The following is a 12127-nucleotide window of genomic DNA, read 5'->3' as shown; positions in this document are numbered from 1 at the left end:
CAACTTCTGCAGCCTGGTGGCTAAGGCTGGGCTTCCTTATCTTAGTCTTGTATTGTCCGCTGTGAAGGCCTTTCCTTCCAAGTATGGTGTGCCCTGGACACATCAAACTCTTTCACATATGGTTTGACTGAGGGACAGAAGTAGCACAGGCAGACCAGAAACTAAGCTGGAAAAATGCCAGGACCCTACTTGACCTAGGCTCAGAAAGGAATAAGGTTTGAATGTGCACATGCACTTGGTAGGGGGTGAAGTAATAGCTTCATATCCACATTAATTTTAAGCTACTTCAGAGAGTGCTTTTGAGGAAAATGGACACCTAAGACAGATATTAATGTTTCAAGAACATCTCTTCATCTGTACCACCATCTAATGATGTGATGAGGTAACGTAGCTCACTTGTAATCGTGAGCATAGCTGCTTAAGGAACTTGAGCATTTTAAGTAAAATGTCCAGATAAATAGCAACATCTTGACCTGTAATACAAAAGTTCACTTTCTAGTGGATGTTGAATGTGATGAGTTGCACCATTTGTAACAAAGAAGGAAGTGTTATCTTAGGGTAGTGGAAATACTGCATGAAAATTAGTTGGTTATTTCACTTGAGTGTTTCTAGCTGGTGTGTATTATTTGAACATGGCTTTTAGAGAGAAAAGTTGTTGCAAAGAGTTTGGCAGGAAAAGGCAGAAATGGGAAAAAATTTGGTAAGTGATGAAGAGCTGAAAGCTACAAATTAAGTCCAGAAAAGAGTCCTGAGCCAGAGCGGTTTATGAGTAGGTAAAAGGCCTAGAGAATCGAGACAGTAGTTGGTAACCATCTACCTCTACGTTAGGGTTTTGATTCAAAGCAGTAGCACAGTTTTGAAGAGAGTGCCCCCACTTATTGCAGAATGATTTTGGTATGCATGAGCTGGCTTTCTTTTGGAAGAAACTAAACCAGAACCTCCATTGCAGGTGTGCACCAAATGTGCTTCTGGCCTCAAGGAGTACATAAGAATCAGTCACTGGGGTTGACTTTCCTAGCAGCTTCAAAGCATGTTTGGTCTGGGACACCGGGCTAGATAGTCTAAAGCAAAATTCCTGAACTGCATACAGTATAGATGGGAAGGCCCAGCACAGGCTACTTTCATCTGTTGTTCTGGTCTTGCTGTGCCAAATTACTTGCTATAGTGACTGCGACCACTGATACCTAAAGAATTTTAGATGAGTGTTTTGGCAGTTTGTCTTTTGGTGGGATTAGACGTGGTTTCTGGATCTTTTCAGAACTAGACTTGTGAATGGTATAGCTATCAAAAATGGTATCAGGTTAAGGGAACCCTTTATAGCGACTTGCAGATGGAATCAGTGGGGATGCCTTCACACAGCATAACTTTAAGGAAGGGCTGTTTTCCATAGTACTTGCTCTGTTCTTTTTCAGAAAGATGCTCTTCTCCACTAAGGAACTGACCAACTGAAAATCTCAGTACAAGAGCAGATGAAGTATTTATATGAATTTAAAGAGACTTCAGTTTATACTTGCTAGAGGGCTTAGGATGACTTTTCTTAGCTTTAGATCAAGAGTCTTAAGGTGTATAAAAGATACAAATTCTGGGTATAAACTGGTATTAATAGTGTTTGGAGTGCCTGAATCAGCAATGTCATTCGTGTTCTTTCATTTGGAAAAGCATGGAACTTAACGAAAGCAATTTGTACATCCTATCCCCCCACCCCCCCAGTGGAAATGAAATTCACAGAAGTGAAATGTGAAAGTGTCTTAATTTCATCCTTCTGTTAGAGCTGTGAGTGCTCACAAAGTCAGTGGTGTTAGTTATCTGTCAATATCCTGTTGTATTTTTTATCTTTTAATTATAAAAGTTTCAGTTTATAGTTGTAGGAGCTTGAAACTTTTTGATCAGTTTAAATTATGCAGGAATCATTGATTCTTACTCTTTTAATCCCACTTGCCAGAGAATGTTTTGTGCTTTTTGCTTATGAATGCATCCTTTGACCGTTGTATATACTACACTGCTATAACTGCCAAATATTATAAGCATTATAGAATAGTAATTATATAAAAGTTGACATTCCATAATAAGAAAATAAAATGTAGTTTCTTGAGAGGGACTTGTGGCATCTGACCTGTATAAAGCAACACTTCAGAAAACTTAATGGGGGAGCTGCAGATAATTTTTCTGTAGTACTTTCATACGTACATAGGAACTATATTAGGAATTAGTTGATGGCATTCTAGTAGTTATAAGGTTATTCATTAGTTCTTGTTTAAAAAAACCAAAACAACTCAAATACAACTATCTGCTAGAAATAAATTTTAAAAATACTTATAAAAATATTTGTTAGAATGCATAAAGAAATTAATCAGAATTAAACTAAACATATTCCCATTAGAATTAAGTAGTTTAAATTAAACCTGAACAGCTAAACAGGTCAGACTTCAAAAAGGATGAAAACTACATTTCATTCTTCTCAGTTTAGCTGCTTTGGACTTTTTTGAGAATTTCAGGGGCTTTAATCTTACCATTCAACTTTTACATAAATCACTAGCTTTGAAGAAAGCTTAAACAAAATAAAGGCATAATATTAGTTATTAGTCAGGATCAGTGATCGATTTTTTTGCCACACAACATGTAAGCCAAGGAAACATGGTCTTTGGCTGGAGAAACAATTGAGACCACGTGTGAGCTTGTCCCTATGAACACAACTGCAAAATCAGTATCTAATTTAAGCCAAATTGATATAATCACCAGTACATATCTCTACTGGCATGTCAGTGCCTTTTTCTTTCTTCTTTTCAAACTAGCAGAACTCAACCTGGTTCTTCACACTTTTTCCAGCAATACGAGAAAAAAATCCAGCTGGTAATCGAAAATCACCTGAGTGAAAGTTCTTATGGCACAGAAGATCTGAAAAAGCAAGAGAAAAAATGTTTCTTAAAGTTCTCGTTATTATGCCAGGACAGAAATAGTCTAGCTCGGAACTTAAAGATTTCTTCTCTAGCCACCTGCCAAAACAGGCAGTTCTCCTTTTCTCATAAACTAAGCCAGCCACTTTGTGGGATAAACTGAATGTTTGAGTAGCCTTTACAGCAACGTTTAAGGCTCTGACTCCTAGAGTCACTGGCTTGAGAACATAATTTAATTTTTTCAGAACTGTCATAGTTATGAAGAAAAGTTTGCAATGTTGAGTGCATGACAGCTAGAATAGCATACAATTTGAAATGCTAGCTGTAAGAAGGATAAACTACTTGTGTCTCTTCCCCATCTCCTAGGGTGTATTCACCTGGGAGTGTACCCAGCTGGGTGGAACATTTTTGTGAGTTCTCCAATGTTCTTTTCAGTCTTTCTTTTTGCAGGTCATATAGGCAGATAAGTCATGTGCAAAGGGGCAACCTCCATGAGGAATAAAACTAATAATAATTAAAAAGCCCCCCGAAATAAAGTCAGAACTAAAATGGTTTTCTGTAATCTTAATTCTGTTTTTTATTAATAAAATTAATGTAGAAGTCTGTCTTTGTAGACAAGAATGAGAATGTTTGTTTTTTTTAACTAGTGAAAACACATACTCTGTAGGAGGTAATTTAAAGAATATGAGCACAGGATGGAAAACTCCTCCAGCTTTTTTAGACCTTTAAAAAAACACACCAAAACTGCAAACCCACCTGTGAAGTTTGCATGTGCCTGACTACTCCTTCTGTCTAGAAGCACTGTGGACCCTTATTTGTAATGAAATAATGTCCTGAGAATATGTGCTCGGTGGGATTGTGTTTACCTGAGAAACTTATGCCAGACTAAGAAGTGCCTTCTGTGAGCTTGGTGTTTGCCTCTGCATGCCAAGGCAGTACTAGTGCTACAGTATGGTGAGGGATAAGTGTAGGATCCTGTGTTTGGGGACTGTATGGCTCTAAATATTGCACCTTCAAGTGCAAACTTTGCAAGCTTCATCTGACTTCGTAGTAATGTACTTGTAAGTGTTTAAGATCACTTTCCTCATTGTGTAAAGGACCATTTAGGCATGCTGCGGTAGATTAACGCAGTTGTTGAAGAAAAAATGGTGTCTAGATGTACCTTGTTTGAGAACTTGGATTGAATAATGTGGCTGACACCTCCTGGAAATTTGGCAGCATGGGACTGAAACAATTGTTTTCCTTCCCTTGTTTGTTAGCAAGGACTTCTAGAATGAGAAACACTTACTGTGGTTCCAGCGGAAGGGTGGAACTGCTTGGTCTTGCTTAGCACAAAAATAACTAAAACTCTTAATGTGCCCCACCTAATTATTACTGCTCTGGATGGATTAGAAATACCTTTTCATATAAATGCTGTTGTGTACAGACTTGATCTGTGTAGAGTTTAGTAATAGTGCATGTCACCTTGACTCAGGATGCTTAGTCAGAGTCTTAGCTGGAATCAACAGACATAAAAATGTGTTTCCAGAAGAAAGTAAATAATTGTTGAGAGAACAAGACTGACCCCTGTGTACCACGTATTTCTGATAAATTATGTGGTTCCTAATGAGAGATATTCTGACTAAGGGTGCAGTGAGACTCAAAAGTGAGTATGCAAAGCCTAAGCTTCCTGCGGACAGTCGTGCTTGGCAGTGAGACGCAGAGCTGTTTGTGCCTTTTCCACCTTGTAATCACAGCTGTAGGGTACTGAGTTTAATGTTTTTATGTACTTCTAGAAATTAACCTGGGGCACAGTGAGCCTATAGACTGCAATTAAGGCTGTCTCACCTATTCGGAAGCTTTGGTGATTGGTATTAGGTACCCAGCAGGGACTGTACCTTCCTACGTTGTAGAGTAACAGAATTTATAAGTATTGCACACAACATATGACACTTTTCATCCAGCTATTCAAAGAGTCAAAGTATTCAGATACAATGCAGAAGAAATATTTAATTAGCTTTGCTTTTCTACAGTATGTTCTTCATGGGGAAAAAAAAAAAAAAAACACAACAAAAAAAACCCAAAAACCAAAGCAAGCTATTTTCCGCTGTGGAAATGGATGAAGAGAGAAGCTGCTTTGTTTTGAAAATGTTTCAAAAGAGCTGGTTGCTATCTTAATCCTCCCCAGCTCGGTGTCTGTTTGTATGGCAGCACCAAGTTACTATGGTGACAGGCAGGTTGCAAGAAGCTGGAGACACAGTTCATTGTAGTGCTGCTGCGAGACCAGCCATTTGTCTCTGCAGTCCCCTGATTGCTGAGGAAGAGCTGAGGTGTTATTCAGGGCCTTTATTCTTCTTTAGCAGAACCTTTCTGGCTGGCACTTGGAAGTGATTTCTTATTTGCACAACATGAAGATTCACACTGTGTGTTCAAAAAAAAAAAAAAAAAAATATTTTTGCTTTGGAAGTGTGTACCGTGTGTACCATTGGCATATGAACCCTACCAGAAGGCTCTGGTTGCTCATTTTAAATGTAAAATAGACATAAAAAAACCTGATAGAGCAGTCCAGACCAGTTTTTCCTCAAAGAAGGAGTATTAAAACTGTTAACTAATGAGTTATATCAAAGACTTTTCATATCCAAGAGTATCAGGAGGATAAAGCAGTTCCTGCAGTGTGTTTTTCAGTAGCTGGTGTCCAAGGTATCAATAACATGCGACAGAAATAGTAGAGTAGAAGTGGCATATACAAGCTTTAACTGAGGGAAATGACTGTAATATTCAATTATGAATCTGGTAATAAGACATTACAGATAAATTGTTTATATCTGAAATGACATTTTGTCTCTTCTCCTGGTTGAAAGGCTTGACTAAAATCTCTGCTCAAATGTCTAAAGCCATTCCAAGTTCCTGCCAAAGGTTAATTCATGGTAATTTTACACTATTTTATCCATGTAATTTTATTGTCCATTAGCCTAAGCAGATCTTTTTTATCACCCTTATTACTGATGTCCTTCCTTCCAATTTTATTTGTAGGTAGCAATCATACAAGTAAAGCTTTTTCTATTCCCACGGTAGTATAAGAGGCTCTTTAGTTCCTTGATCATCTCAATAGTCCTCCTTCACACCTGCTCCAGATAGTTTATTTCTCTGAGGTGTGGCTGTGTGTGGAGTTTCTAGTGAGTTTGTGTTTCTACAAGGCAGTAATGTTTACGCATCCCTAGTGGTGTGTATCTGCCTATGAATTCCAGAGTCATGTTTGTCTTTTTCTTAACTATGTGAGATTCTGAGTTGATTGCATGAGGATTATCACCTATATGTCTGTTCCTTTTCTTTTCACCTGAGAACTTTCTGCATTTGAGTTTCACCTTATTCCTGAAAGTCCAGTCCTTGAGGATAAGTTTTACCTGAAGGTTTAACCTGCCATGAGCATGAATAGTGTCCTAGTTAGCTTTTTTATATTTGCTTTGAATTTAATGCCAGCATGGTTTCCAAGAGGTCTTTTTGTAAACTATCTTAATTGTTTTCTGGAAATCCATTCTTGCATTTAAATGTTTTCTGCACTTTCTTACGCCATACTTATTTACATAAAAGAAAATTTGTAACTTGATGCTGCTTACTAATGCTGATCATGTCACTCAAAGGGCAGAGTACAGTGGTGGGAAGTTCTGTTGTGTTTGTAGAGGCTGATTTGGCTCAGATTCCTACCCTGTAGGTTTCATCAGGGCATGAGGAAAGGTGGAACTTTGCCTAGGATGGCTTTGCACATTGCAGTCCTAAATGTCAATATCAAGTGGGTTTTGAAGATCAAAATGCAGCAAAATACTTCCGTAAAACAATTCAAGAGGTAAAATACAAGCTCTTACCAAAGTCTAAAGATGTTATTTTAGCTACACTGGTTCTTTTTTTATTTTATTGCAGTACAAGTGAAACAGCTTTGAGGAAAAAAGTACAGAAAGAAAATGGATGGCAAAAGTAATACAAATCTGATAGGGTGTTGTGGCGTGTAGTTACCACAGCTAGCTCTTGCTTATGCTTTAGCCCCAGTTCTCATACATTTTTTTGACATAAATATGTCTAAAGTTGGTTGAAGTGTAGGCACTGGAATTCATTAGGCTTTCTGAGGTCCTTGAAGAAACATACTTGATCTTTATTGCAGTGTCCCTGTTGCTGTGAATCTTAAGCATGACGAGTCACAGTGAAGGTAATCAAACCAGCTGGTGACAGCTCAGACCCATATGGGCTTGCCTGGAAGGGGGCTTGTAGTGGTGGGGGAAACCCCTGCATCTGCAATTTTGCCTTGTCAGTGTTTTAAGACTTGGTGAAACAGAATCACCTAAATTTCTCTACTAAGTCACTCCGTGATTATTGAGTATTTGGAACCCCTGACTCTCCATTCCAGCCTAACAAAATGAGATGCAGGTTGGGTAAGTTTTAGTATTCTTAATTTGACACAGGTATCAAAGATAATTGTTCTGGGTCAAAGGTGTGTGTTTTAGTTAGCCCACATCCCATCCCTTCGTCCAGGTAGAGAGGTGTAGGAGAAGAATCCAAGGATAGAACAGAGCTGAACCCTCCCAGCACCTGAGGGTTCAGGGGCTCCCTAACCACACCTGTAAGGCAGCAGTCAGTAGTCAGAGACTTCTGCTATGTGTGTTAACCTGGGTATTAAGCATGTACTTAAATACTTTCTGAATGCTTAGGTGTCCACAGCAGCCTGTGGCTGAGTTCCAAAACTGTTGTGTGACAATAATACTTCCTTAATCTTGCTACCTTTTTACTTTATTTGATGCTTTTCAACTTCTGTGTTATGAGAAACAGTAAATAATTGTTCTCAGTTCATCTCTGTGACATTTGTGGTTTTGTATGTATCATAGCTATTATCTCTTCCAGGCCTGGAATATTTTAGGTTATTAAATCTTCTTCAGAAGCTGTTTTATAGCTCTGCTAGTGCCTTTTTTTCGTTCATTATCCTTAACATACTTTTTTTTTTAACTTCTATTACTGTGTAAGTTGTAATAGTGTTGGAAATGAAGAGTGAGCATCCAGATTAAATCCTGGTCTTTTACAGTCTGTGCATAACACGAGCACTTGTTTGACCAATAGACATTTAAACTTTGAAGATAGAAGCAGTGCTGCTGTTCTTAAAGTAGGTATTTGCAGTAGTGACAAATCTACATCCTTTGGAATACCTCTGGATTGCCAACTGAGTATTTTTTTTATGTTGTTAGATGTGGTGGATTGGTATGTGGTATAGGAGTAATCATATTGAAAACCTGACGTCTTGCATGGCTAGCACAATTGCAATATAAAGGTTTCGGTTTGATCTCACAAAGTGGTCAGTGTGGTTATTTTAATTGAATTTGAGGTATGCCAGAAAAAGAGGAATTAATACAAAATTAAGAAAAAACAACTATACCACGGCATCTCAGAAGCAGCCAAAGCATTATATGACAAATGTAAACTTAGAAATACTGCCACTTGATGAAGAAGGTAAAAGAAAGCTAACTCGAGGAAATACTGAGGTGTTCTATGGAACAAAGCATGTAGGATTTTTTGCAATATTGCAACAATATTCTTCCTTATAATAGTACTGAGTTTATCAAGGCATACCTTAGTTTGTGCTTCCCTGTTTCAGTTCAGGCATCAGTGAGGTTTGGGTTTTGCATTTCTGTTTGTTTTCTTAAAAAAAAAAAAAAAATTCTAATGATTAGAATGGATTGAGGAGTCGGGACTAGTCAGGCTAAAATTCTGTTACTTCTGTGAGGCATCTTGTGCACCTTTCAGGTTTCTTCTCAAAGATAAAATTCTTCAGGAATTACCTATTTTGCTGTAGGGTTGCATGAGTTTTTCTGCTGGTACAAGAAGCTGTCTCGCTGTCACCCTTACAACTAAAACAGCAGTGTGTTTACTGTTGCCATAACTTGATAACCACTTAATGTGAAAATATGAGTCAACTTTCCTTTTATTAATTCTACTTTTTCTTCCACAGAAGACAATTACCTTCCTCCAGAAAGTTTAAATTGGGCTTTTTTAAGCAGTCCTTTCATTTGAAAATAAATAGCACTAATATAGATAGCAAGTGGAGAATTACTAAATAGGTCCTACAGATTTAGCCTCCTTTTTCTTTTCTTTCTTCTTTTTTCAGGCCTGTTCTCATTTACCACTTTGTTCTAACATTTGCACAGCTCCTCAGCTGTGCATGTCCTTTGTGATGCTAGGCTCATATCATTCCTCAGCAGTTGAGCGTGCTTCAAGCTTCCACCATCCTGCGCTGTTTTCAGGCAGTGATGGCCTTAGATAAAGTGCAGTAGATGCATAGCTGGGTTCCGATTTATGCACTATATTTGTACTTAAATGGCTGAGCAGTTCTAGTGTTGTGGTGTTACGCATCTTGAATGTTGCTACTTCAGGGCTCACAGAGCTATGCTTGCAAATTGCTTCTGCCCCAGAGCTTTTGTTCGTCTGCAGGAGGTAATTTCAGTTCTGGTCTGTCCCTTCAGTGGAGATGGGGGTATTTCCTGAGTCATCATGTTCTATATGGAACAGAGTTTAAAATGTATAGCAGGTAATGTCAGCATCTTGCAGTTCTCAAAGCTTTTTATGTGCGGTTTGACTTAGAGTGTGCCTTCAGCTGTATCAGGGTAATGATTCAATTAAGTGTATGGAGGCAGGTTGTTACAATGGCTTTTAACTGCAAGGCCACGATGAGGCTAGGAGCAAGGCTAAACGTTTAAGGCCATTACTGAAGGTCAGTCTTGAACAGTTTGATATGTGCCAAGGAACCTCATGTGTTTGACTGAGTCTTTCTCGTCTTACTCATCCTTCCCCCACAGCACGAGCAGTGTCTGCGAGAAGTGTTTGTACACCAGGACACACCGGGATGTAATGTAGCCATGAATATTCTGCATAGTTACAGAAGCTGCTTCTTAGTGCTTTGTCTTTCCCAGTTGCATTTAGGGCCAGATTCCCATGTCTTTCCTGTGATGCATACCTGCTAGTCCTCTTCTTAAGATACGTTTCCATTCCATGACTCTGTGTGCAGCAGTGTACTAGGTGTCACTCATCCGTTACGTGACCTGGTCAGTGGAGCTTCACGCACTGCAGGGTGGAAGGTTTAGGTATGCATCTGCAGAGTGAGGTGTCTGTCTAAATGTGAATATCCCATTCTTGTGTTACTGGAGGAGCAGTCATCCCCCTGCCCCTCATCTGGAGCTTCTTTCCTGGTAAGGTGCAGGGAGGCATTCCATTCCCCTCTTCCCTCCTCAGGACTTCTGACTTTGTATACTGTTGCTCTGCTTGATGCACTATTCCAACCTAGCCTTGTTTTATAGTCAGCATCATCTTAGAGCTGCTGTAGCTCCTGAAACCCTTACAGATAAGAGTTTTTAGGCAACAGAAGAGGTGAGCTGATGTGATTCCTGTTACTCTTCCCACTGCTATTCAGAGCTTTGTTGGAAGCAATGAAAGCTGGTTGGTTTTCTACTTCTGAGATAGAGATGAACTGAGAAGCAGTAGAAATATTCAAGCAGTCCTTGTATAGTCCTGTGAAAGTGTTGCTGTCTTAGTCGTGATGCCTGCTCTTTTGCCAACTGGAAGAATTTTGTGAAAATGATGGCTTTTACTACAAGGAGAATTAGTTTTGGTCTTGGATAATACAGGTCTTGGTAAAAATAATGTCTTTGCATTCGTAAGCCTTGAAGTTTTTGTATTCTTCTGTTTTTCCTTCCACTGTACAGCTATGTGCACAGCTACTGTTCATAATAGACCAGTCTAAGCAAGTCTAATACACAGGATGCATAGTAAAATGCTTCAAGCAAAATGATGAATAAGTAGATGAATACTGTTTTTGCTTCTTTTTAAATATCTGCATACAGTACACAAAAGCATGTTAATTTGCAAATGTCTTTCAAGTTGCTGAAACCTGAAATGTGAAAACAAATTAGTCAAATGTAGTGTATTTCTATTGACAGCAGGCTTTCTTGTTTTCTGAGGCTGCCCTTTTAAATGTTGCCTCATAGGCTGAAGGCATGGTGTACAAGCATCACTTGTTCTTGGCAAACAATGCAGCTTTACTGTGCATCTTCATATGAAAAGCTTCATGCTCCTCCTGTATCATCCCCCATGTACTTGATCATGAGCACTTGACCACACATGGTGTGCTGTGGATCAAGCACATAGTAGTAATGTAGGAGGAATATAGAAGGAGCAAAGACTCAAGCTGTAGTTTATCAATGTGTGAGTTGATCACTGATGACTCCTTAGTAACTTTTTATTATTTTGTGAACATTAAGCTGTTTGAAAATTGTGTTTCCCTGACCATGTTTTTGTGTGAATATTAAGCTGTTTAAATATTGTATTTCTCTCACCATGCTTCTGTTAAATAAAGGTATCTTATTATTTCAGGTTGCAGTTGTTAAAATGAAGTGTACAGAGCGCATTTATGCAATGAAAATTCTAAATAAATGGGAAATGCTTAAAAGGGCAGAGGTAAGTAATATGATTCTTTAACAGAGAATGTTTAAAATGGCATTGGGAAAATTACATTGAAGCTCTTCCAGATTAGGAAGAATTATTTCATGAACATAGGAGCTTTGTTCTTTTTTCTTTTTTTCTTAAGCTGTTTTAATGCAATCAAGTCTGACAGTCCCTTCTAGGCATCTGTTGTTCTCAGCATTGCTGTGTGTTCGTTTACCAGACAGTCTGCCCTAGTTCTTACCCTGAATTTATTGGCCAGATTTTTGTTTACAATAAAGGCAAGTTAAAGACTACATGAAAGCTGAGATTGGTGCTACTATGACATTCACAGCTGTATACAAAAACATGAAAACGTCTTTTTTTCTCTTGCATTCAGAAAGCATACATTAAGGAGCTTTGCATCCTATAGTTTGTAACAGGATTTATATAACTGGTGAAACTAAATATTTTGGAGTCACAGATTCAGATTGTAAACCAAAATGTGTTAAGGTGAATCTGATTAAGGGTATTTTTTATGAAAGGAGATATACTTTGTCATAACAAATTATGTAAATGTGAATAGGTACTTCACAGATTAGAAAAGGGCCTACTAAGAATATACCATGGGAAGTGGCATATTCCTAGGATACCTAATCTTGCACAGTAGAGGAGAACCTTATGGCAGATGTAATATTATGTAAGTCAGCGGGTAAATGAGCAATGGATTTGAGGGGAATATACATGTAGTTCATCAATACTTGCAGCAATTCTGTTAAGGGGCGAAGGCTAGCTGCTTGCTG

At 38.4% G+C, this 12127-nt stretch overlaps 1 protein-coding gene across 13 annotated transcripts in view; it reads left to right on the top strand.

Moving 5' to 3' along the window:
- CDC42BPB (CDC42 binding protein kinase beta) overlaps nucleotides 1-12127 on the top strand; it is a 99793-nt gene that overhangs the window by 30398 nt on the left and 57268 nt on the right. For all 13 annotated transcript variants that reach the window (XM_074825172.1, XM_074825170.1, XM_074825168.1 and 10 more), the window contains exon 3: nucleotides 11277-11360. In XM_074825172.1, the coding sequence (XP_074681273.1) occupies nucleotides 11277-11360 (84 nt within the window). The remainder of the gene's footprint in view (nucleotides 1-11276; nucleotides 11361-12127) is intronic.

Source organism: Strix aluco, chromosome 4 (genome assembly GCF_031877795.1).
Source record: "Strix aluco isolate bStrAlu1 chromosome 4, bStrAlu1.hap1, whole genome shotgun sequence".
Taxonomy (NCBI): Eukaryota; Metazoa; Chordata; class Aves; order Strigiformes; family Strigidae; genus Strix; species Strix aluco.
The sequence above is the reverse complement of the archived record's forward strand: the minus strand, read 5'-3'. Positions and strand labels throughout refer to the sequence as shown.